Here is a 27447-nt window from a genome sequence, read left to right as displayed (position 1 = left end):
ACACATAAGCTCATTTCTGACTTCCTATCTAACAAAGCCACCACCTGCAATGCCAGCATCCCATATAGACACTCATTTATGTAACACATGCTCCACTTCCAATCCAGATTCCTGCTAATGGCCTGGGGAAATCAGTGGAAGATGGCCCAAGTGTTTGGGTTACTTTAATCCACATGGGAAACCCTGATGAAGCTCCTGGATCCTGGCTTCAGCCTAGCTCAGCCAGGTAGTTGCAGTCACTGGGGTGTGAACCAGCAGCTGAAAGATCTCTGTGTGTGTGTGTGTGTGTTTCTCCCTCTTTCTCTGTACCTCTGTCTTTCAAATTTCTGATCTTTAAAATTAATTTTAATGAATTTTTCAATTTTTATTTTTTAAAAAAATATGAAACCAATGAGACTTTAAGGACAAAATTCCAGATTGCATCAAATTCACCAAAGGCCATATGGCAAGTGTCTTGAAACCAGGTTTCTGGCATTCCCCTGGAGGGAAAAACAACTCTCTAAAATTCTGTGCACACTACAGAAGGAGACATTGAAGCAAATTTAATATATGTAAGTTTAATAATACATGCTGAGAGACAGAGACAGAACTATTCAAATAGTATGGATAATTCCGTGAGCTCTTCCAGTAAATACAACCATTCTCCATAACTCAGAATAGGAGACGTGGAGTTGCTATTCCCTCAGTCAGTCCTATTTCAACCCACACCTAAAAGTCTAAGCATCTTACCATGCTGACTGTAGATCTAGGGCTTAAAGACTCCTGTTCTTCAAGCTAGATGCTACTCAAATACTTGATAGGACACATCAAAAAAAAAAAAAAAAGTGAAAATGTTGGAGGGTCACACAAGCTACACCACACTTTATGAATGATGGTACATCAGTGTGTAATATAATATAATAAAATTTTTTCCAAAGAAAATTTTTACTAGAATGTAATTTTGGTTTTATGTGTTAATTTTAGTTTCTAACTCTCATGTGAGATGTAACTTCACTACAGCTGTCTTAACTTTTGGAAAATTGACAAATCTAAAATTCAAGCAATGAAACAGACCAGATTTCATAAGGGGGTGGGGATTTCATCTTACTTTTCCTAATAAGATCATGATTCCCTTGAGACTGGCACTTCCAATATAGAGTTCCAGAGAACATTGACTGTTAATAGATCTTCCTCAAAACAGGGTTGTGAAATTCGAAAAGTTTGAGCAATGCTGCATATCATATTCTCTTTCTAAAAGTCACAATGTATATTAACATGCTGAGAAAATCTCGCATTAAATAAATTGAATTTTGCTTCAACAAGAAGTTTTGCACATGCAATAGGCAAGAGCTCTCAACTCTTTTTATCTTCCCCATCCCTTCTTCATTTCTTCCCAGATTTAAAAGTACTAATCTTTTTTTAAAAGATTTATTTATTTATTTATTTGAAATTCAGAGTTACACAGAGAGAGGAGAGGCAGAAAGAGAGAGAGTTCTTCCATCCAGTAGTTCACTCCCCAATTGACTGCAATGGCCAGAGCTGGGCCAATCTGAAGCCAAGAGCCAGGAGCTTCTTCCAGGTCTCCTACATGGGTGCAGGGGCCCAAGGAATTGGGCCATCTGCTACTGCTTTCCCCGGCCATAACAGAGAGCTGGATCAGAAGTGGAGCAGCCGGGACTATAACCGGCGCCCATATGGGATGCTGGTGCTTCAGGCCAGGGCATTAACCACAGCACCGGTCCCTAAAAGCACTAATCTGATTACTCAAATTTGCGGCAGAGATTGGGCCCTGATTAGTAAATAGAAGTCAGGGTCACCACATAGGAAAGTCACAGTGAAGGTCCAACCGCGAGCAGCTGAGTTGACTCTGAAGCCTGTTTCCTGGAACAATGTGTCTCAAACATGAACAAGCATACACATCACATGGAGATCTTATTAAAAATGCAGATTTTGACTCAGTTGGTCTGGGATGAGATCCCAGAGTCTACACTTCCTTTTTTTTTTTTTTTTTTTAAGATTTTTTTTTTATTTGAAAGTAGAGTTACAGAGTGAGAGAGGGAGAAAGAAAGGTCTTCCATCCACTGGTTCACTCTCCAAATGGCCACAGTGACTAGGTCTGGGCCAGGCTGAGGCCAGGAGCCTGGAGCTCCTTCCAGGTCTCCCACATGGGTGCAAAGACCTATGATTTAGGCCATCATCCCCTGCCTTTCCAGGCACATTGGAAGAGAGCTGGACCTGAAGTGGAGCAGCCAGGACTCAAACCAGTACCCATATCGGGTGCCAGCATTGCACATTATAGCTTAAACAGCTGTGCCACAGTGCCAGCTCCCAGAGCCTACATTTCTAATAGACTCTTAGTTGATGTTGTTGGTATGCAGACTACATTTTAATAATATATTAGGAACAATCCCAACCATCCTGTTCCCCCTTCTTCAATACATGGCACACAGAACATCTGTGTCTCCAGCAATTGATGGTAAGATTTGAAATCAGGATAGGCCTCAAACCTAATATGACTGTCCTAATCCAGTAGTACAGGAGAGCTCTCATGGGGGATACTATGCCCTTATTCAAGAGGTGACAGTTTTAATTATGATTTTCTTTGCCTCTGGCATGTGAAGCCTCCTAAGTAACACCACAGTGGAAGTAGGCATCAACAAAACAGGATGATGCACTCTTGTATCTCTTAGCCTAATGTCATTCTAACATGATCAGAATTTCAGGAGGGCCCATCACACTTGCTGGCTGCTGAATCACGATTCACACAGGACATCTTTTAGCAGCAGGCTATGGTGTGGAAAGAGAGCTTTGTGAAGTCTGCTTCCTTGTTAGTGGAGCCTATCTTCCAGCTGACAGAGGCTAGGACTGAAGAAACTGCCCTTCTGTTTCCCCAGGCTCTGTCTCTTTACATATGCAAACTCGGATCCATGGCATCAAGAGCTGTAGTGTGGAGTCTGCAGCACCATCTTTTTCTCACTGAGAGACAGGAGAGCATATGCCAGGTCAGCACGTAAGCAACAGGTCGCTAGGATCTTCCACCTACCCGGGGAGCATCTGAGAACAGAACAATCCAAGGGGATTCTCTCTGCCATTGCAGAGAGCAAGAAACTGACTTCCCGAGGCATGGTAACTCAGCTTGAAAAAAAAGCAGGGGGATGGGGCTTTACTAAATTCCCAAATGTTCAAGGAGAGCTGTGCATATTTAGTAAATGAAATTACCCAAACAGACAAACAGAAGGATTTACCCACTCCTGCCTGGCAGCTAGAAATAGTTTCTCTTTGCATTTCTTTCCTTCTTTGCTGTTAGATGATGATAAAGGCGACTTCCTAGGGAAAAGAGGAGGAAGGTGGGCCAGATGAGCGCTCAAAGTACCTTGTGAGACTTGAGAACAGGTGTCTAATATATTGGGCTTTGAGTATTTCCAATTCAGCATCCAAGAAGGGCAGGAACTGTCCACCCTAGTTTCTTAGCCGTAAAGGCCCAGTAGGCCAAAGAATAATTTGCTAAATCTTGCATTACGACTTCCACTGCAGAAGGAAAACAGTTTAAATAAAAGTTTTATTCTGAATTTTACTGTTTGGGCTACATGAATTCTTGGATGCAATAACAGAAATCAGTGTCAGGCAGAGAGAAGCAGCACCAACATTCAACATTCCATCATCTCCCAGGGCTTCTCTTTAACATACAAGTTTATTCTTGGCCATTCAGAAATTCACATCTGTGGTCATCACCCTCAGCTTCCAGAAGAGCAAACTAAAGGGTATTTTTCTTTTGACAGGTAGAGTTAGACAGTGAGAGAGAGAGACAGAGAGAAAGGTCTTCCTTCTGTTGGTTCACCCCCCCCACACACACACACACACCGCAAATGGCCGCTACGGCCAGCATGCTGCACCAGTCCAAAGCCAGGATCCAGGTACTTCCTCCTGGTCTCCCATGTGGGTACAGGGCCCAAGCACTTGGGCCATCCTCCACTGCCTTCCTGGGCCACAGCAGAGAGCTGGCCTGGAAGAGGAGCAACCAGGACAGAATCCAGCGCCCCAACCGGGACTAGAACCCTGGGAGCCGGCGCTACAGGTAGAGGATTAGCTTAGTGAGCCACAGCACCGGCAAACTAAAGGGTATTAAAGTGAAGACCTTACTCAGCCTGAGTTACAGAGCCTAGCATAGAAACCAAGGACATACTTTCTGCTTAGAACTCTGACTGGCAGAGAAGATGAAGAGAGATTTACTGCACTAATAGCCTTCTGGGTTAAAAAGGTGGGGTGTTTAGCAGATTTGAAAATGGTGGGAAGAACTATTTCACAGTCAATTTTATAACTTAGAAAAGAAAACAAATCATTCATTTTATATTCAGATAAAAGCTTGAAGGACAATCATAGAAACTAATGAGAAAAGGAAGCACTTTAGTAAGCCCATACGTATTTTCTTAAGATTTTTAATTTTATGTATTCAAGGGACAGAGTTTCAGAGAGAGGTAGAGATAGAGAGAGAGGTCTTCCATCCACTGGTTTATGCTCCAAATGACCACAATGGCCAGAACTGAGCTGATCCGAAGCCAGGAGCCAAGAGTTTCTTGTGGATCTCCACATGGGTGCAGGAACCCCAGCACTTGGTCCATCCTCTGCTGCTTTCCCAAGCTCATTAGCAGGCAGCTGGATCAGAAGTGGAGCAGCCGGATCTCTAACTGGCACCCATACAAGATGCCGGCACTGTAAGCCTCGGCTTTAACCCACTGCGCCACACTGCCGGCCTCAGTTCATTTTCATTACAGTTAGAAATAACCTATTTTTCTAGAGATTTAAATTTTCACATTTTTAACAGTTTAACATGTATGAAATACTTACTTGTATAACCATGTATAGGATAGGTAGGGTAGATAACAGAATTCTCAGGCCAGCGCCGTGGCTCACTAGGCTAATCCTCCGCCTTGCGGCGCCAGCACACTGGGTTCTAGTCCCAGTCGGGGCGCCGGATTCTGTCCCGGTTGCCCCTCTTCCAGGCCAGCTCTCTGCTGTGGCCCGGGAGTGCAGTGGAGGATGGCCCAAGTGCTTGGGCCCTGCACCCCATGGGAGACCAGGAAAAGCACCTGGCTCCTGTCATCGGATCAGCGCGGTGCGCCGGCCGCGGCGGCCATTGGAGGGTGAACCAACGGCAAAGGAAGACCTTTCTCTCTGTCTCTCTCTCTCACTGTCCACTCTGCCTGTAAAAAAAAAAAAAAAAAAAAAAAAAAAAACAGAATTCTCAGTTAGAAGCCATGAAAAAGCATGTTTTTAACAAATGGTTAGTTCCTTTCATGATTTATTTTCCCCTTCTTAGAAAAAAAAAAAAAAAACAATTAGCCAGTTAAGAACTCAGAAGCTAACTTATTAAACACAAGGAGTTAAAATGTTGATGTTTTCCCTTCTCCATAGCCTTGTATATTTGTGTCCACGTATGTCTATTTGTGCATTTGCATAAATCAGTTCATGAAATTGAGGTCCTGTCTGTATTGAAGTAGTTTTTTTTTTTTCTTGCCTTTATTCTGTATTAAAATCTGAACAGGATCCTGGGAAGATGGAGAAGATATGCTTTTCTCTATCCCATCCTGGAATACAACCAAAAGCTCAGGTCGCCATATAGACAACACATAGAAAAAGACTAACAGTTAAAGAGAAGAAGACATATCAGATAAGGACCTCAGGACACAAGAAACGACAGGGTACTGAGTTCCCTGGGATTTCTATTAGCTTTTGATTTGTTTTGTTTTGTATCTTCCTACACCTGGAGCTGAAAAAGTCAGGAACCCAAAGCTGGTGGCATATATGACACGGGCACAGGCTGGAAGCCTGAGGATGGCGCAACACCAGGGCAGGCCCAATCTCTGGGGGCACTGTGGCCTGTTTGCAACTGAGAGCTGTCCAGGGCCTGGTAAATGAGCAGTAATACAGCCCCAGGTGTGCATTACCTAGTACCCACCTAGTACCAGCACAAGTCTGGAACCTCATTCCATAGCTGCAGTCCTGGTGTCTGGAGCTGTGAGGGCCTGCTTCATGTTCAGTCTTACGGTGGCATGCTGGTGTTGGGGTTCAAGGCAAAGTCCCATGCTCATTTCCTCCTCTTTTTCCCTAAGTGAATAGTATTTCTTTTTGTGCTGTTCTTTCTGAGGTTGTGTGGATAATAGAAAACCTCCCTTCATACCCTCATCAATGCATATTTTCTTATGACTATGCTGTGTTACAACCAGGCATTGTGGTTTTTCACCTGATTTCCTTAGCTCTTGTGTAAGTATTTTTGGATAGGGATAGCTATTCAAGTTGTTTCTCTTGGGAGATAACTACAGAGAGTAATATTCTGCTACCTTGCTCTGCCCCTCTCTTCTAGAATCTAAACACAGGTATTTCTTTTGAGAAAAATCTGAGAGAAATTAACAGTTCAGTATCAATGTGCACACCTAGCTCTGTCATCATGAGATTTTGACTATAAAATCTACATGAGGTAGAAGGAAAAGTATTACGCTAGGTGTGTGTAGGATATCACAGTATGAATAAAGTTAGATTATAGTGAGTGAGTAGACTAGGGGAAATGTCCACACACCATCAGAGATGCTCACAAGTAGTTTTTTCCAATCCCAGGCATCGGACAAAAAATAAAAGTTTCTAACAGGCCATCATAATCATTGATTTACTTAATATAAATTGGGAATTTGAATGAAAACTACCTATGATCCTGGAATTCCTAAGTCCTAACTATTTATGAGGTGCCTGGCAGAAGGCATTGCATTACTATTTTGAAGGGATACACTTAAAACCTAGGTGTATTATATTTTATTATATTATTTATCTTATTATTCAATGTCTTTCCAACTTTCAAATAAATCTAAATTTTTTACAAAATTTTAAAAGGAAGTCTTTTTTCACACTTTTTTTTAGTTTTTTTCTATTTGTTTCCCACTACTTTTCATTGCAGATAATACTTCAATGTGTGCACAAGACTGTAAACCTTTGCTCATTCATGAGAATTTCCTGAAAAAAAATCATTTCTGGATCAAAGGATAGATCCACATTTTTGAAGGCTGTTAATATATAATTTCAAATTGCCCTCCAAAAAGGACTTATCAAACTTGATTCTCATTGGTAGTATATTATAGTGCCTATTTTATCTTGTATCATTGTTGATATGAGCTAATATAGGGCATGTCAAGAGTTAATGGATAAATGGAATTTAAAAGTAATTCCTGTGAAAACAATCTTGAAATCCATGTGCAATTTTTCATGAGATGCATTTTCATGTAATTTTGAAGACCCCTCATATGCACAGTTTTGCACCAAAACAAATTTATCTTTTAATTCCATTTCTCCACAAGCCTTTTTAAGTTCTCTTACACAGTAGTCAAAATGTTTTCCAAGTTGATAGGTAAGAGGTAAAAATGCCATTCCCCTTTAAGATTAGTAATCCTTTGCTACCACAGGACTAAACCTGAAAAGAATCGTCAGATTACCTGTTATAAATTCCTTTAACAGAGCAACTTTGTCTAAGGCTCAAATTACTCTAAATTGCATAAGATGACAATATGTAAAACTTGGGAGGCAAGGTTTAAAGAGTGCAAAAAGAGATCTGGTTTGCAAGACAGAAAGAGCTTAGAAATAAGAACAAGATAGTGCAAATTTCTGACACATGAACCTGTTCTTCCCTTTCCATTACACCGTGGAACTGAGTTCCTGTTCGTCCCTTTCTTACACTTATCAGACAACTCCTCAATGAATTTGGAAACTACATCTATCCTTTCAATACAGCACTCCTGCCAGTAATTGATTACCATTGGTGCATAACATAAAACGTCTCCTCACCCATCTTGATTTAGGAGATTACAGTCTTTAGGTCATGACAAGAGGAAGAAGTATATAATATTTAATGTTGCTTTGTATGTGAGTCAATAAACTTTGCAGCTGGGTACAAATGCTATTGTTTGTTTGCTCAGGGGAGAGCCAGTGTCAAGATCACTGTTAGAGAATTCTCCTCTCTCAGAGCAAGACAAAATTCAAGAAAAAATTCCCAACCATGGTATCTAGGTTGCCTAGTTAGAGAATGGGAACACAGTGGGAAAAAATGCAACCAGACAATTCCCAGACATCACCTGACTTTTAGCAAAGACTCTTCCCTTTGTGAAACAAGAGGATGAAGACAAGAAGTGAACAGCCACTTCTATTTTCTCTCTCTCTGACCTGTGAAGCCTCAGGTCATAGTCAACATAAAATGCTCTCGGAAAAAAACAAGGGAGCTTCCAGATGACTGCCAGGAAACTCCACACGCACCGAGACTTTACTCTGCACCTTCACATCAATTCTCTACGGAAGGAAGCTCCCCAGAGAAGTATCCTGAAGATGGAGGTTTCAACACAACAGTCCTGAATGGAGGGTTCTTTTTACTCTGGGCTTTGCTTGATGTGTAAGCTGAGCAAACCACCAGATAAGGGGTGAACTTGGATCACAACATTCATAACCCAGTATGACAGCATTTGAGTCCCCACTCCTTCATTTCCCTGATTTGGGAATCTCAGCCCAGGGTGCTGCTTCAAGGACTTTCTGCTGATGGAGTAAGAAGGCAGTAAATAAAATGACTCACATATCACAAAAGTTCAGCACTACCCAGGGAACATTTCCAATATAGAAAAATGTTTCTTATTCTTCTCCATCTGACCTAAGGATTAGCCCAATCTCATGCTTTCTGACACTTAAAGCCAGTCACCTCATTGCTCATGACCTATCCCACCTCAATGCCACCCCTCCCCCACCAACCATGACAATACTCCTTTCTATTATGGGGAAATGTATTTATTGTAGGATATAATGTTCTGACCAAGCAAACCACACTCTTTCACAATACTTTGCCATGGGAAAGTACACACAATCACCTGTGTGCACATGTGCACATGCACACACACACACACACACACACACACTGTTCTACCATTTCCCGCTCCTGCTACTTTGTACCTCCTAGCCTAGATGGGGCAACCATTTTCTCCAGTGGAGGAGAGGTTTTGATGATGACAGCGGACACAGAAAGAGCAAAGAGCCCTTCAAGATGAGGAGGAATCTGGCATCAGGATAAGTTATTTTAAAGACAATAAAAACTCTGTACCTCAACGACTAAAATTTGATAATATAACTCATCTTACTACAGTAAAGGAATCATTGCCCTCTCCATTACCCATTGATTTAGGGTTTTTTTAAGATTTATTTATTTGTTTGAAAGTCAAAGTTACAGAGGCAGAGGCAGAGCGAGAGGGAGAGAGAGGGAGGTCTTCCACCTGCTGGTTCACTCCCCAAGCGACTGCAACCTGGCCAGAGCTGGGCTAATCTGAAGCCAGGAGCTTGGAGCTTCTTCCAGGTCTCCCACATGGGTGCAGTGGCCCAAGGGCTTGGCCCTTCTTCGTTTACTTCCCCAGGCCATAGCAGAGACCTGGATTGGAAGTGGAGCAGCCAGGACTTGAACTGGCACCCACATGGGATGCTGGCTCTGCAGGCAGTGGTTTTACTCGCTACACCACAGTCCCAGCCCCATCACTGGTTTAGTTTTAAAGGCTTCATTTTATTCTTATTAGTCATACCCTTTCATATGCTAGTTTCTGAGAAGGGGGAAGAAAATATCTTGCAGTACATATACGCACTGCCCTAAGCTGCAAAACCTCTATTCTTTGTTCTCTTGCTGAGACTCCTCCTTATCCTTTGTCCCCTCAAATTGTCTGTGAAAATGTAGACTTCCCTTGGGAGACACAGAGATTTCTTCCTAAGGTTTCTTCTGCAACCTATGAGCATAATTCTAATTACATTCTTCCACGCATGCTACTGTATCTGCCTTGCTGTTGTACTGAGGGCTCCTGAGGGTCAGGAATGCTTGTCCTGGACTTGCTTTCTCTAGCATTTAGCCTACCATCAGGTATGTGGATGGTATGTGATAAATTCTATTGCATGGTTGGATGGATGAACCCCCATGACGAGAGCCTGTCTAAATCTCACTTACAAATCTTGGAATGTAAAGGCTGGAAAGAACCATAGGATTCATAGCATTTAATTCCCTCTTCTCAAATACAAGGGAAATAGAGATGTGATTTAACTGAGGCCAGAGAGTACATGGTTCTAGATTCACAAGCAGTCCTCCTTCTATGTAACACTTTTTCATTCATTTGTGTAAGAGAAAAGGAAAAAAAGTACCGAGCATATCCAGTGTGTCAAGCCCTGCAAATACTATAAAACAAGGGAGTTGTGGGGTGTCGCTCCCCCTCTTCGTGGAGGACACAGGACCCTGCGTTGCTCTTTCGTCTGCTCGGCCCTTCCCGGGTTTGCTGCTGGTTCTTCCCAGGTTGGCTACCGACCCTTCCACCTCCGTGGAAGGGCGGTTCCCCCTGCCACTTTCCCCACTTCCGCGGGGGAGCGGCACACCGCCGGCCGGCTCTCTCGGGGGCTGCACAGGTGTTCCCGGTGCATCTTGTCTCTCCTCCTTTATAGTCCTCTTCCACCAATCAACTCTGCTGCCCACACGCCAAGCACGCTGCTCTCCTCCAATCAGGAGCAGGATCAGCTCCTGGAGGTCATCACTCAAGTTGTTAAGAGGCAGCTGCATAGAAGCTGTTTTCTCCTCTCCCAGCGCCATATTGTGGGAGAGCAGATGCATAGAATAAGTCTTAATTCCAGTAACTTAGTCTAGTCCGAGTTGCTCCCCACAGTGGGGCAGGCGCTGTGGTACAGGAGGTTAACGCCCTGGCCTGAAGCACCGGCATACCATATGGGCGCCAGTTCGAGACCTGGATGCCCCAATTCTGATCCAGCTCTCTGCTATGGCCTGGGAAAGCAGTAGAAGATGGCCCAAGTCCTTGGGCCCCTGCACCCACGTGGGAGTCCTGGAGGAGGCTCCTGGCTCCTGGCTTCAGATCGGCGCAGCTCTGTCCATTGTGGCCATCTGGGGAGTGAACCATCAGATGGAAGACTCTCTCTCTCTCTCTCTCTCTCTGCCTCTCCTTTCTCTGTGTAACCCTGACTTTCAAATAAATAAATAATTTTTTTTAAAAAAAGAAAGAAAAACAAGGGAGTTGCTGCACAAGGAAAAGGATAGAATAGTTTTTTCCTCCTACTTTTGGTAGAGTGCGACAACTCAGATAAGCAGATGATATTAGGAATACGGTGAGGTGAGTCATGCAAATCAGGATAAAATCCTAAGTTTATTCAAAATGCTGATATTTTGTCCAAAGATTTTTAGTTTGATTATTGAAAAATATTGGATTTATTCAGTAATGGGTAGTTCACCCAGATAAAATAATAAACAAAGAATTACTGAGGTTAAAGTATACCATAGACCAAATGGATTTAATAGACATTTATAAGACATTTCACCCAACAGCTGCGAAATACATATTCTTTTCATCACATCATGGAATATTCTAAGGACAGACAATATGTTAGGCCATAAAACAAGTCTCAACAAATTTTAAAAAGACAAAAATTATAGCCTGTGTTTTCTCTGGACACAGTGGAATAAAACTAGAAATAAACAAGGGAAACATTAGAAATTGTACAAACACATGAAAATTTAACGTCATTCTCTGTAATAACCAATGAGTCAATTAAAAACTCAAAAGGAAAGTTCTTAAATTATTCAAACAAATGAAAATGAAAACACAATATCAAAATCTGTGGCATATAGCAAAAGCAGCACTAAGATGGAATTTTATATTATTAAGTGCCTACATAAAAAAAATACAATCTAATAACCTAGTGTTGCAACTCAAGGAACTAGAAAAGCAAGGGAAAAACATCAAAATTAGTAAAAGGAAAAAAAAAAACAACAGAAAAAATATAATTAGAGGCCAATAGACTATATATGGGGTTACTATTTTAGATATTTCTCTATTTTAAGAAAAACTGGTAGGGCCAACACTGTGGCACAGGGGGTTAAAGCCCTGGCCTGAAGTGCCAGCATCCCATGTAAGTGCTGGTTCAAGACCCAGCTGCCCCTCTTCTGATCCAGCTCTCTGCTATGGCCTGGGAAAGCAGTGGAAGATGGCCCAAGTCCTTAGGCCCCTGCACCCACATAGAAGACCCAGAAGAAGCTCCTGGCTCCTGGCTTTGGATCAGCTCAGCTCCGGCCACTGCGGCCAACTGAAGAGTGAACTGGCAGATGGAAAACCTCTCTCTCTGTCACTACCTCTCTCTGTAACTCTATCTTTCAAATAAATAAAATAAATCTTTAAAATAAAAAAAGAGATTTTGGATGCTTTCACTATAAAAAAATATAAGATGCTTAAGAGGATGACTATATTTACCCTGATTAGATAATAAATAATGTATACATGTTATGAAATATCACACAGTACCCTGTAAATATCATGATTTTATAGGTCTGTTCAAATTTTTTAATAAAGTTTTAAAAAATAAGCGAAATGACTATTTGGCTTTTTGAAAAAACAAAATCATCAACCCTTTAGATAGTCTGAGTAAAAAGACAGAAAATCCAAATAAAGTCAGTGATGAGAAAGAAGATAATACAATCGATGCCACAGAAATACAAAGGAGCATTAGAAATTAGAAATGAACAACTATACTCAAAAAGCAGGAACCCGGCCGGTGCCGCGACTCAATAGGTTAATCCTCCGCCTGCGTCGCCAGCACCCTGGGTTCTAGTCCCCATCGGGGCACCGGATTCTGTCCCGGCAGCCCCTCTTCCAGTCCAGCTCTCTGCTGCACCCCATGGGAGACCAGCAGGAAGCACCTGGCTCCTGGCTTCGGATCAGCGCAGTGGGCCAGCCGAAGCACGCCACTGGGGGGTGAACAAACGGCAAAGGAAGACCTTTCTCTCTGTCTCTCTCACTGTCCACTCTGCCTGTCAAAAAAAAAAAAAAAAAAAAAGGCAGGAACCCTACCAAATTCATTCCATAAAGCCAACTTTACTTTGATACTAAAACAAGACAAGGAAACAACTACAAAAAAGAAAGCTACAATCCAATATCCCTGATTGACATAGATATAAAAATTCTCCAAAAAATACTAACAAATAAAATTAAACATTATAAAAAGATTACACAACACAATCAAGTTGGATGAATATATAAAGAAAATATGGTATATCTACACAACAGAATATTATTTGGCTATAAAAAGTGAAATTCTGTCATTTCAACAACATGGGTAGAAATCAAGGACATTATGGTATGACAAAATACCACATTCTCAATTACACAAGTAAAAGGCAAAATACTGACCCAAAAGAAATAATGGAATAATTGTTATCAGAGTCTTGGAAGGATATAGGGTTAATGGGTACGGGCTATAGTTGGACAGAAGGAGTAATTTCTAATGTTCTACATCACAGTAGAATAATGATGGCTAACAATCATTACTTGGATATTTCAAATTAGCAGAGATGATTTGGCATATTCCCGACATGAAGAAATTATAAATATCTCAGTTGCTAAATATGCTTATTACCTTGATCTGATCATACCACTTTGTATACATGCATTGAAATGTGACATTGTACTCCATAAATATGTACAATTATGTAGTGTGTCAGTTAAAAATAAAAATATATTTTTTAAAAATTAGAGATCAGGGACCGGTGCTGTGGCACAATATATTAAAGCCCCAGCCTTCAGCACTGGCATCCCATATGGACACCGGTTTGAGTCCTGACTGCTCCTCTTCCAATCCAGCTCTCTGCTATGGCCTGGGAAAGCAGTGGAAGATGGCCCAAGTCCTTGGGCCCCTGCACCCACATGGGAGACCCAGAAGAAGCTCCTGGCTCCTGGCTTCAGATCAGCTCAGCTCTGGCTGTTGTGATCATTTGGGGAGTGAACCAGAGGAATGGAAGACCTCTCTCTTTGGCTCTATCTCTCTCTGTAACTCTGTCTTTCAAATAAATAAAATAATTCTTTAAAACATAAAAAGTAGAGAGCAGAATAGAGGTTAGTAGAGGCTAGGAGGTGTAGAAGGAAATGGGAAGGAAAAGAGGTTAACAAGTAGGTGCGAAATTACAGTTACAGGGCCAGCGCTATGGCATAGCAGGTAAAGCCACCGCCTGCACTACCAGCATCCCATGTGGGCGCCAGTTCAAGACCAGGCTGCTCCACTTCCAATCCAATCTCTGCTATGGCCTGGGAAAGCAATAAAAGATGTCCCAAGTCCTTGGCTCCTGCACCCACACGGGAGACCTGGAAGAAGTCCCTGGCTCCTGCCTTCAGATTGGCCCAGCTCCGTTGTGGCCATCTGGAATGTGAACCAGCAGATGGAAGACCTCTCTCTCTCTCTCTCTCTCTCTCTCTCTGTCTCCCCCTCCCCCCTCCCTCTCTCCCTCTCTCTGTAAGTCTGCCTTTCAAAAAATAAATAAATCTTTAAAAAAAATACAGTTAGATAAGGGGACTAGGTCTGGTGTTCAATAGCACAGTAGGCTGACTACAGTTAACAACAATTTATTGTATATTCCAAAAGAGCTAGAAGAGAGGATTTTCAATGCTCTCAACATTAACAAATGATAACTACTTGAAGTGACGGATATGCAAATTTCTTGATTCAATCATTATACATTATATACATATTAAAATGTCACATTTTATCCCAAATAGTATAATTATATGTCAATTGAAAATAGTAAGTGTTTAAATGAAAATGTAACACACACATGGATACTTCAGTAAGTTCATGGACATGGAATTAAGAGATAAATTTATTTTAGTGGAAAAAAAGTTTGAAGTCCAGTCCCTGATTCTTCCTTGCCATGTCTTCTCACAAGACCTTCAGAATCAAGAGGTTCCTGGCCAAAAAACAAAAACAAAACCGCCCCATTCCACAATGGATTCGGATGAAAACTGGTAATAAAATCAGGTATAACTCCAAGAGGAGACATTGGAGAAGAACCAAGCTGGGTCTATAAGGAATTGCACTTGAATGGCGTGCTCATTTCTTCTGTCTCAATGTCACAATGTCACTATCACCACATCAAGCTGAAGATGTCACCATCATCTGGACAGCTGGACATGTTTGATTAGGGCTGTGACCAGTGGGCTGGTTCAGTAATAAATATGTGAGCCCTTTTGAAAAAAAAAAAAGTTTGAAGTCCATGTACATGAGAAGCTGTCAAAAACTTAATGGGAGATTTTTTTGAAAAAATTAGGTATAGATTTCGAAAATTTCTTGCACCAAAATAAAGTCATTCTTTAATTCTACTTTTCCAAAACCTCTAAAGTACCCTCCTGTGTGTGTGTATGTGTCTGTATGTGTGTGTGATGGGAGTGGGGGTAATTTACCTTGATTCCTGAGTTTCAGGGTACCTCCTGACTATTTGTTTCTGAGACAAGTACCTCATTTACTTCACCCTAGACCTTGCCCTATATGTAACTGAAAATTTAAATGAAGAGGAAATCAGATGACCAAGGCTATATGACATACCTCCACAGAAAAAAAATTTTTAAGATTTATTTATTTGAAAGGCAGATCCAAACCTGCACTCTGACATGGGATGTGGCCATCCTACGTGGTGGCTTCACCCACTGCACCCAATACCAAACCCCAGAAAGCTTTCATAATGTTCAGTGGTCCTTGGTCTGCTTGTGAACAGGATAAGATGACATACTGTGAAGCATGGGACTCTTCATTTATTACCTGAATGCTCAGACAGACTCAGATACTTCCTAGCCTATTAAGTCATTTTTTATGATATCCTAATTTATTAGATAATTTTGTGGTCTTCAACTAATTATACAAAATAATTTGATTTTTAAGTAAAATCTCACACTCACTGTCAACTTAGATGATCAAAATGGACCCTGTGATTTGTGTCACCAGGGAGACACCATCGGGTTGATTTAAGGCACATTCATCAAATAAAATAGGAATTTTCTTCATACATCATGACTATCAGTGCCATTCTTAACTGACCAATATTTCATGACTATCAATGATGACAACAACAAAAATATGAATTTAAAGAGTACAGAGTAAGAAAATAAACAAAAATACCAAGTTATCACCGTGAATGCACAATTATGAAGACCACCGGCAACACAGCAAAACTGCAGAACATATGGTTACTAGCTCTGGTAACAGCAGTATACAATGCACTAGCCATGCCAAAGCTGCTCACGAGTGCTCCCTGATTCTGTGATCCAGTGGTTACAGTTACGAGTACAGAGCCAGGTTCACAGCTCATGCGCTAGCACTGCAGTCAGCCTACAGTTACCTTAGGCAAGCAGTGTGGCCTTTCCATGAGTCAGTCATCTAGCCATGACAAGTTCCATTCCCAGGAACTTATTTAGAGAATCAGGATTCTCTAAAGAAACAAAGAAGACTCCCTTGTGTTACACTGGCAGTGCTCAAGGAGGATCTGTCTTACAGAGTAGACAAGTGGCCCTGTGCAGGATATTACTGGATGATGACCACTTAGCACAATGGAAATTCAAAGGCAATTAAACGTAATTTTCCCACATCAATATTAAAAGAATACAAGAAAATAAAATGTGTGTTTGCTAATGGTTAGTAAAATGGCGCAGTCTTATCTATGGCACAATCTACACCCTGACACCATTCTAGGCTCTAGCCCCCGCCACCATTGCTTGGAAGCCAGGTGGCCACATGACCCAACCACCAGTGTCAAGCTCCTCCCCCAACCTAATGGGATTCACTGCTCCTACTTCCCTACCTGCTCCCTGCAAAAGTTTAAATGGACCTGTTCCTGAACCCATGGCTCTCTCTCCCTCCCTCCCTTCCCCCTCCCCCCACTTCCTCTCCGTCTTCTGACTTCTTTCTCTGTCTCTGTCTCTGTCTCTTATTTTCTCTTTCTCCTTCTTCGTTCCTTCCCTCCGGTCTGTTGGGTTTTCTACAATAAACCCTTTCCCTTACTCCAGTGTTTGATGTGTTTTGTGGCAGCCTTACACTAATAGTGTGAATACTGCTGGTTTTCATGGCTTGAACTTCATGGAAAATTAGCATTGTTTCTTTTGTCAACACAGTGTCCCTGGTGGGTTCATTTAATACCAAATAACTTATCACCTAAAATGCTTGTATCAGGTATTTAAGCATTGGTGTCAGATTCATCTCATAGCATTAACAATCTTCTTCATGGAGTTTCTCTCAAGATTAGAAGAGATGCACATATGAAAAGCATCATGCCACATATGTAGAAAGCATGTGATAAATGGAAGTAAAGAGAAAACAAACAAATAAAAAAAGACTTTAGTATCCCTCGCCCCCCCCCACACACACACACCTAGAACAATACCTGGCCCCCAGCAGGTGTGAACAGATGTTTGAAAGAATTAGAGTTTACACATTTCAAGTACTATACAAAGAGGAAGGAAAATAAGCAAGAAAGAAATGACAAAGAAAAAAAGACAGTGAAAAATATATATATTATTCCCATTCTTGAGGTCATTTATTACTCCTAATAAATCCAAATATGTTTTAATCTCTGAGTACTTCTTACACACAAGAATGGCCAGTCAAGTACACTGCCCACAGCTCTGCCCATGGAGAGGCTTATTCCTCATCACTACCTTTCAAAGCCAATGTCAACACTGCAGTGCAGTTCTTACCATTTTCTGCATGCCTCCACACGCCCACGTACTATATCAACCTGTTAACTACCCAGTTGTGAGTCTATTTCTCAGTGAGTAGAAATCAAAACCTCTACCTGCAGTAGTTGGCACACAAAGAATTTCTCTACAGCAAATAAGGAGAATGAATGTACAAGAGGGGAAGTTCTCATCGATCATGTGTGGGTGTGGGCAAAAGCTCATACAAGTATAGCTTAGAAACATGACCCCACAATGAGAAACAGACTTGCCATAGGACCCAGAAATCCCACTATTGGTTATATACCCAGAAGATATGAACTGACTGTATCAAAGAGATACCTGCTCCACCATGTTTATAGCAGCACTGTTCACAATATCAAAATAGGGAATCGCCCAAGGTGTCCATCATTAGATGAATAAATAAAATATGATATGTGTGTGTTTACAGACACACATAATGGAATATTATTTAGCTATAAAGGAAAAAGGAAATTCTACCATTTGCAGAACTATGGTTAGAACTGGTGAATATCATGTTGAGTGAAATAAGCCAAACACAGAAATGCAAATTCTGCTCATTCTCCCTTATATGTGGAACCTAAAATTTAAAAAGAAATGCCGAAGTGTACTAGCCTTGCTGCAAACACAGTGTTTTGTCTAACTTTGTTTTAAATACTTATCAAATTTATTATATACAAATATAGTTTAATGATATTGTGACTATTTTAAAATTTACTTTGTATGAGTGAAGTTGAATATCTTCTCCTTTGATGACTGTGTATAGCCCTTGCCTATATCCCTGCTGGATTACAGTCTTTTTTACTTTTGACTTGTTGCACTCTTTATTTAATGGAATCAATGGTCTTTTGAGCAAATTGTAAATTAAAAATGCTATCTTTGGGCCATTTCTGTGGCATAGTGGATAAAGCCACCACATGCAGTGCTGGCATCCCATATGGGTGCCAGTTTGGGTCCTGGCTGCTCCACTTCTGATCCAGCTCTATGCTATGGCCTGGGAAAGTGGTAGAAGATGGCCCAACTGCTTGGGTCCCTGCACCCACCTGGGAGATCCAGAAGCAGCTCCTGGCTCCTGGCTTTGGATTGGTGCAGCTCCGGCCATTGCAGCCAATTGGGGAGCGAATCAGTAGATGGAAGACTCTCTCGCTCTCTCCCTCTCTCTCTCTCTGTTTCTCTCTCTCTCTCTCTGCCTCTTCTTCTTTCTGTGTGTAACTCTGACTTTCAAATAAATAAATAAATGTTTTTAAAATGCTATCTCAAAAAAACCTGATAAATATTTTTTAAATAAAAATACAATATAAACATATCCCAACACACACCACGTGTTATGGTAAAAAGGTTTCAGTTCCACCTGGCTGAAGATCTTAGCATTAAAATTAGAGAAAGACTAATCTTCAAACACTTGGCATGTATTGCTCTCCTGTCTCTGGTCATGTCTAGTTACAGTTGGTTTCTTGGGGGTCTTTCAGATCCATTGGAGTCATCTGTTTCCTACATTTAGGCCTCAAAATAATGTTGAGGAAATGGGACTTTTAGTCTTACCAGACAAAATCACCTCTCTGGTTTTATCCTGATCCTCATTCTTGAGGGGAACAAGGGAAAGGTCTTCCTTCTGGCACTGCTTCCTGCTACAACTGGATATTGTCTCAAGGCCCAGTAGAGGAGCTGAATTTTTCACCTCCTAGCCCATAGCTGGCTTGGGGAAGATCAGAAGTAACTTCTGATTGTATATATCCCTGGATAACATTGATATGTAATTCAATGACTCATTGCATTTGATCCCAAAGTGTACAAGGCAGTTAGATATACAAGGCCCAAAGGGCAAAAGAACGACCACCGGTGGCCCCAGGAATAGGAAAAATCCAGTCATGCTAGGAAAGCTTTGCTTTATTTCATTTCATGTTTGCTTTGTTAGGGTCAGATTGGCTTTTTTGTTAGCCAGGTGGTCTTTTTTCTAGTGGCCTAGTTGTGCTTTTATTTTGGAGCAACACTAGCATTAACAGAGAATCACCAAGGTGTGCTGGCTAAGACACAGATTCCCTATTGGTCTGCGAAAAGATTATCAAAGGCAATATCAATTCTAAGTGATACTTTTATTAAGGGTAGGAGTAAATCATATTAGAAGAGCATTCATTTATGAGTGTCCCAGGCAAGGCACAGGTGACTGTAAATATCAAAGCCATTAACAAAGCTATAAGAAAAGAGATTCCCAGTATAGAAGCAAGACCGGGGGTTATACTCTTACCATGTAGATAGAAGGTCTGTTTCCTGTAAGAGGTAGAATCATGAAATTTTTAAGGAATCCCCACATTGTCTATTTGGTGACCCAAATCCTTTCTTGCTAGTTTATCATTTAGCATTACCTATTGGGGACCAAAGACAACCCTCTGTAAGAGAGCATCCCTTATTTTAACAAGGGAGTGCATTGGTGTAAACTCATAAAAGGTAGAGAAGAAATTAATGGCAATTGGAGAAACTCCTGACACGGCAGTTCTTTTTTGCTGATGCACCTGTTTTTTTTTTTTTAATGGTCTCTGATTTTCCCCTTTTATGACCTCTACAATGACCACAGTTGCGTTCTTAGGGCCAATGCACAACTTGTAGCAGTTTAACAATCTCTGGTCCATGTTTAAATTATTATTGTTGCTGTTCAGAAGTCCTCATTCTTTCCAAATGATTCCATGAGTGTGAATTTCAGAGGAAGCGTACGTGGAATCCACGTACATTGTGGTTATCTTCCGTCTTCCCAGTTCCAAGTCTCTACTTAGGCAATAATTTCTGCTTTTTGAGCTGAGGTGGCTGCTCCTGGTTCTTTGGCTTCCATGACTGAATGCAGGGACACTGCTGCATAACCTGCTTCTCTCGGTCCATTGTTCATAACACAGTCCCCAACTGGAAACCACATCTTCTTTGCGTTAGCTGTGGGTTCACCCTAGGGATGTTTCTGACAAGAGTAAACTTGATCATGTCATCAACATGTCAAACTTCTGCTGAGGCGTGGGTAACAGGCCCACTGGGATCAGGGAGCTGGGTAGCTGGATTCAGAATATGACAGGGTTTTCAGGAGATCTGAGAGGAGTCTAGCAATATGGCTTGATACTGTAGTACTCTATTTTAGGATCAAACAGATGTCCTTTAGTCTCTAGTAGGCTGGAGACTTACCATACTGTCAAAGGCTGACTCATAGTTTTTTGTTTTCTTGATTAAGGGACAAGTGACAGCCACAGCTCCCGTACATGGAGACCATCCTTTTGCTAATGTGTTTAACTGCTCTGAGATGTAGGCTACTATTCATTTTAAAGGCACCAATATTGGCCGGTGCCGCGGCTCAGTAGGCTACTCCTCCACCTTGCGGTGCCGGCACACCGGGTTCTAGTCCCGGTCGGGGCACTGGATTCTGTCCCGGATGCCCCTCTTCCAGGCCAGCTCTCTGCTGTGGCCAGGGAGTGCAGTGGAGGATGGCTCAAATGCTTGGGCCCTGTACCCCATGGGAGACCAGGAGAAGCACCTGGCTCCCGCCTTCGGATCAGCACAGTGCGCCGGCCGCAGCACGCCAGCCGCAGCGGCCATTGGAGGGTGAACCAACAGAAAAGCAAGACCTTTCTCTCTCTCTCTCTCACTGTCCACTCTGCCTGTCAAAAAAAAAAAAAAAAAAAGGCACCAATATCTAGGTTAATATTCATGTAGCTATTCCTCTCCTTTCATGGACGTATAGGTCAAATGGGTTATTTAAATCAGGTTTAAAGCCAGTGTAGGTGTTTCCATAAGCAGGCTTTTAAGCTTCTTCAAAGATTGGTCACACAGCTTATCTTATTTAAAGGACTCCATTTCTCGCCCCTATAATTTATCATAGGGAAGATTATCAATTCACCCAAAGGTAGGCATCCAAATACAATAAAAACCAGTTATCCCCCAAGAATTCTTGTATTTGTTTATGAATTGTTGGCAGAGCAAGTTGGCATGTTATCTTTTTTTTTTTTTTTTTGAGGAATGTTGTGTTGCCCTTTTGAGACACTGAATCCCAAATATTTTACAGTTTTGTTTTTTTTTTTTAAAGATTTGGGCCCTTTCTTTAGACTTTGTATCCCTTGCCTGCAAGAAAGTTTACCATGGTTACAGTTTTCTCATTAGATACTTTTTAGCAGGATAAGAATCAACATGTCATCTTTTTTTTTTTTTTTTTTTTTGACAGGCAGAGTGGACAGTGAGAGAGAGAGACAGAGAGAAAGGTCTTGCTTTTCCGCTGGTTCACCCTCCAATGGCCGCCGCGGCTGGCGTGCTGCGGCCGGCGCACTGTGCTGATCCGAAGGCGGGAGCCAGGTGCTTCTCCTGGTCTCCCATGGGGTACAGGGCCCAAGCACTTGGGCCATCCTCCACTGCACTCCCTGGCCACAGCAGAGAGCTAGTCTGGAAGAGGGGCAACTGGGTCATCTATTATTAATACATTACTCTGTCTCTAACTCTCCTAAATCTAGACCCAGGATTTTCCCAAAGCTAGTAAAGGGAGTTTTGATACTTTTGAGGGTAGATAAGGCAGCAGTTCAGTCTCTTCTGGTGGGAGTCTGCAGTGCTCCCATTCAAAGTAAGTATTCCAGAGATTTAGAATCCAATGGGAAACAGAAGGGGAAAAAAATCTTTTGAACAGAATTTGTTTAAATAGAATTAACAGACATATTAAAACTGTACAAATTTTTTTGGTTCTATGTGACATTTCATTGCATGTTCATACTGTGTAATGTCCAAGCATTCCTTTCAAGCATTCACTATTTCCTCATAGTGAAAACATCCAAAATTCTGTCTTTTTAGTAGAGAAATATACAGTCTTTTTATATACTATCTTTTTATATACTTTTATATACTGTCTTTTTAGTAGAGAAATATACAGTAAATGAACATTATCTATCTTCACTCTACTGTACAAAAACTTCTTACTCCTATCAATCAACGTTTCCCAATCCCTCCTTGCCCTACCTCTGGGAACCACACTTGGGCTTTTAACTTCTCTGAGATCACTTTTTTTTTTTAACTCCACATATGAATGAGATCATGTGATACTTGGCTTTCTGTATTTGGCCTGCAGCACCAGTATAGTGTAGAAATCCAACACAGTCTCCTCCAGCTACTAAGGTTACCCTGGGCTCCTTGGAGAAGATGACTTGCCTGGAGCCAGCCCAGGAGCCTCATGGCCCCATCATAGCTCATCTTCATCTCATCTCACTGACATGCTCCAGACCTGTTCAGTTCCTCCCAACTCTATGTACAGTTCAGACAGACCCACTGCCAGTGTCCTTCCTACTTGTAGTACCAGCAGAGACTAGTTGACTTGGTTCTAGTCCCTCATCAAGAAGACTCTACCATGGCATCTTCTCCATTGGGCTGCCTCCAGCAGACCTGAGGCCACAGCTAACAGGGCAGCTTACTAATTGTCTACCCTTTCTTCTGTGGTCAAAACTCAGTTGTAAATACATTAAAGCCTGTGATAGCTAGGCAGAGTTAGGATTAGGAGCTGTCAGGGATCACCACATGGCCTGAACTCAGTTAAAGGCCTAGACTTTAGAGACCACTGCATTGACTGAATTCTGCCAAAGGCATGCTTGGCCAAATTGCAAAGGTGATTGGTCAAGTTGTGTTAACAATGGCAAAGGTCATTTGACATGATGCTGAAGCAGCTAAAGAAATGCCATGGGCTCCAGTAGACAGCAAGTGGGATCAGCCCCAGTTAATAATTAGTCCCCCTCAAGACCCTTCAACATTGAGATTGCTTTCTTAACCCCAGCTTCTAATCAACAAGTCCTCCCTGTTTCACTATTTTAAACTGCCTCATCATGAAGTCCTGTTTTCACAAAACTGCATATGTTTATGATTAATCAGTCACATCACCACTGATAATAAATACTTGGAGTAATCAGACATCTGGGCCTCTGCCTCCAGCTTGGGCAGTGGATAGAGTATCCCCTGGTTTCCCCACACTAAATCTTCAGCCTGAATCTGTTTCCTTAACCTGTGCGATCTCGTTCCTCTTTTGGGTTAACTGGCCACCCTGCCTTGATGGATGCAGCAGGGAACTACAGCCAAGATCTGGACCTTCCTATGGATGCCTGGAACACTTTCAGATATGCACTAAGTACTGAGAATCACTGTAGTTCCTTGGGCATAAGAGTTCCAAGTCCTAGCCGGTGCCGCAGCTCACTAGGCTAATACTCCACCTTGCGGTGCCGGCACACCGGGTTCTAGTCCCGGTCAGGGCGCCGGATTCTGTCCCGGTTGCCCCTCTTCCAGGCCAGCTTTCTGCTGTGGCCAGGGAGTACAGTGGAGGATGGTCCAAGTGCTTGGGCCCTGCACCCCATGGGAGACCAGGAGAAGCACCTGGCTCCTGCCTTCGGATCAGCACGGTGTGCCGGCCGCAGCGTGCCGGCCGCAGCACGCCGGCCACGGCGGCCATTGGAGGGTGAACCAATGGCAAAGGAAGACCTTTCTCTCTGTCTCTCTCTCTCACTGTCCACTCTGCCTGTCAAAAAAAAAAAAAAAAAAAAAAAAAGTTCCAAGTCCTATGTCACCTGAAGCAGTCCCCAGTCTTTATAAGATGGCAGGTAAGTTTTCTTCAGAATCCTGCTGGACTTTTCCTAGCTTAGGCCAGTTAAGGCATGACAGATTCACCATTTGTATGGCTTTCAAGAGTAGACCCTAAAAACATCCTAACTTTTTTTTAGTTATCAGGATCTTTGGGATCCCGTTTAGGGTCATTCCCTGGCACAGCCTCTTTATTGGACCTCAAATATCTGACTCTAACTGGCTCATATTATCTGTTTTTCTCAGCTTTTGTCCAAGGATGGTATTAAAACTGGGGATCTCATTTTCTGGCCAACGTACTTTTTTCTCTAAAAAAGAAATTAACATTATCTATATTGTGGCGCATGGACTGTAATGAGAATAAAGACCCAGGCCAGTGGGGAAATCACAAAGGCCTTCCCATTATAGAAGATGCAGCCCCATGGGCCCTCTTCCCAGACGAAGCTTGCTCTCTGTAATCTAGGGACCTTCCTCAGAGTTTGTTTCTAGAATCCATGTGGTAACTTAAAAGTGATTAGTCACAACACAAATGGCATAGTTTTTAGCCCAAATCAGACTACAAATTTGGTGGGCTTGATTGCCAGACCCAAAATGAACATGGGTAGACATTAGGAGATTGTAACTTATGGAATTCCTCCTAAAGGATATAACACTCTTTCTCCATGCTTCTTTTATTCCCTCTGAATATAGACAACTCCATAGGACCAAGCTGGGCACAGGCTCAGGCTGACTCTGGCTAAGGCTGACAATCATCTAACTTCTTTTAATAGAAAGAAGATAGCTCAGAAGTAGATGGCTCATGGGTTGGGCTGGGGGCCTTGAGAGAGGTACTTCCACTGGGAGTCCATGTACAAGTGCACCATGTGAGAGAGACGTGAGAAAGCACCAGGAAGACCGGAGAAGATCTTCTGAAAAAGGAAGGAAGTTTAAGGGAACTCTGAATGCATGTGCAAGACAGTCTAAAAAGTCTGGGGCACCATCAGAGAGCAGTAATGGGAACTGGGAGAAGCAAGCACAGTTTAGGTACCCTAAAAAGCCAGCCTGATAATTTAAACTATGAGAAGTTGGGCATCCCCAACAAGGCTTTGTTTAATCACCCAGTGACTCTGGAGGGGGTGAATGCATACATGGTTATTCAATTACATGTTGACAGAAGAGGGGGTTATATCCATACTTGAGCTATGCAGAAATGATTGGTCAAAGTTTAGACTACTCCCAAGATTAAGGACTCTCTTTTAGGGCTATGTGATCATCAGATTTCACAAGTCAAGTTTTACAGACTATGAGATAACTCAAAGAAATAATTCATAGCCACGCTCGTCTTGGAGATCCTCAGCAAAGTTTTCAGGGACATTTCTAGGTCTCTTAAGTGGGCAGTGATGCCAGATTAGCAGCATCAGCACCATAAAGGAAGCTCCCTTCATGAGGTACGATCCCGGACTCCCAGTTGGTGTGAACAGCTTAGCTCAAATGACATGCCATTGCCCTCCTCTTTATCTGCTGGACACTGGGAAGTGAGAAGACCAAGATCCCCAAGGGACAGAGTCCTGTCTGGGTTGCCGAAAAATCTGTTACCCACTCAAGTTGTGTGCCAACTTCTTGGTGAGTAAAATCAAAACCTCTACCAGAAGTAGTTGTCACCCAAAGGAATTTACACATAACAAATAACAAGACTGTGCAATGGCCTCCCGATCGAGGAGAAACAGGCATCTTTTTCAGGGAAAATGAATATGCAAGAGGGGAGGTCCTGCCATCTTATGAGGCGATGGGCAGAGCTCACACAGTAGAGTTTGGAAACATGCTCCAACATGCAACATGTGTTACGATAATAAGGCTTAAACTCCACCTCAGGTGGCGATCTGTGGGGAGCAAACCAGACTAGACTGAGTTACTGGAATTAAGACTTATTCTATGCATCTGCTCTCCCACAATATGGCGCTGGGAGAGAAGTAAACAGCTTCCGCACAGCTGCCTCCAGTTCAACCAATAAACTGTAGGACTTGCTCCTGATTGGAGGAGAGCAGCGTACTCGGCGTGTGGGCAGCCGAGTTAGGATTGGCGGAGGAGGACTATAAAGGAGGAGAGAGACGGCATGCACCAGGAACATCTAAGGGGAACATCTAAGGGGAACACCTGTGCAGCCCCCGAGAGAGCCGGCCGGCAGTGTGCCGCTCCCCCGCGGAAGTGGGGAATGTGGCAGGGGGAACCGCCCTTCCACGGAGGTGGAAGGGTCGGTAGCCAACCCGGGAAGAACCAGCAGCAAACCCGGGGACGGCCGAGCAGACGAAAGAACAGCGCAGGGTCCTGTGTCGTTCCTCCACGAAGAGGGGGAGCGACAGCGATCTTAGCATTAAAATCAGGAAAAATTTCACTTTGAGATACTTACACATTTTCAGTTATCTTGACTGAGTTCATCACCGGTTCTAGCAGGTTTCTTAGGGCTTTTTCCAGGTCAGCTGGAGTCATGTGTTTCCTCCATCTCAGCCTGAACACCAGCTCTGAGGAAATGGCACTTTTTGTCTGGTTATTCAAGGGGGTGGACTCCTAAAACTCTTGTTATGTGGGTGACAGAATAATCCATAAATAAAGTTTGGCATGTTTCTTGCTCTCTCAGCTAGTGTTAAATGATGTTCGCCATAGGCAGAGGTGTGGCTGAGGGGTAGGAAGGCAGGGACCTAGAGCAACTGTGGTGCATGGCAGATTTTTGGACCACATGCTCATGTACTTTGCCTATACCCCCTAGTCCTACTTGCATTCAACTCCAGTTGTAGCAATTATCTTTGGGTAGATTCCTGAGCCCACCCAAACTTATTACTTTGCTAATGATGGGCAATTTAAGACCCACTGTATCCTGGTAACTCTTGATGCTCTACCTCTCCCAAGGTCCAATGATATGACAGGAGATGTTTTCCCCAAGATGCACAAACACCTATTATTCTTGATCCAAATGTAAAGACACTGTGTTGTTCTCCCACTGACTCTTTTTTTAAAAGATTTATTTATTTTATTTGAAGGGCAAAGTTACAGAGAAAGAGAGAGAGAGAGAGAAACAAAGAGATCTTCCATCCATTGTTTCACTCCCCAGGTGGCCTCAATGGCTGGAGGTGGGCCAGACTGAAGCTAGGTCTCCCAAGTAGGTACAGGGGCCCAAGCCCTAGGGCCATTTTCTGCTGCTTTTCAGGGTGCATTAGCAGGGAGCTGGATTGGAAGTGGAGCAGTCAGAAATCAAACTGGTGTCCATATGAGACACCAGCGCTGCAGATGGCAGCTTAACCCACTTCTCCAGCCTCTCTCATTGAGTCTTGACCTAAGCACCACACGGTAGCTTCTCCTTTCACCG

At 42.5% G+C, this 27447-nt stretch overlaps 2 protein-coding genes across 17 annotated transcripts in view; one reads left to right on the top strand and one right to left on the bottom strand.

Moving 5' to 3' along the window:
* Positions 1-27447, bottom strand: part of LOC127490526 (uncharacterized) — a 451570-nt gene that overhangs the window by 36232 nt on the left and 387891 nt on the right. The window lies entirely within an intron of this gene.
* Positions 14712-15056, top strand: LOC138850002 (large ribosomal subunit protein eL39). The gene has a single exon (XM_070075716.1). It carries the CDS (start codon positions 14726-14728, stop codon positions 14879-14881), a length of 156 nt encoding a protein of 51 aa, XP_069931817.1. The 5' UTR covers positions 14712-14725; the 3' UTR covers positions 14882-15056.

Source organism: Oryctolagus cuniculus, chromosome 6, assembly GCF_051225735.1.
Source record: "Oryctolagus cuniculus isolate XC-2025 breed Fujian yellow rabbit chromosome 6, ASM5122573v1, whole genome shotgun sequence".
NCBI lineage: Eukaryota > Metazoa > Chordata > Mammalia > Lagomorpha > Leporidae > Oryctolagus > Oryctolagus cuniculus.
Note: the sequence above shows the minus strand (reverse complement) of the source record. Positions and strands in the feature narration are given on the sequence as shown.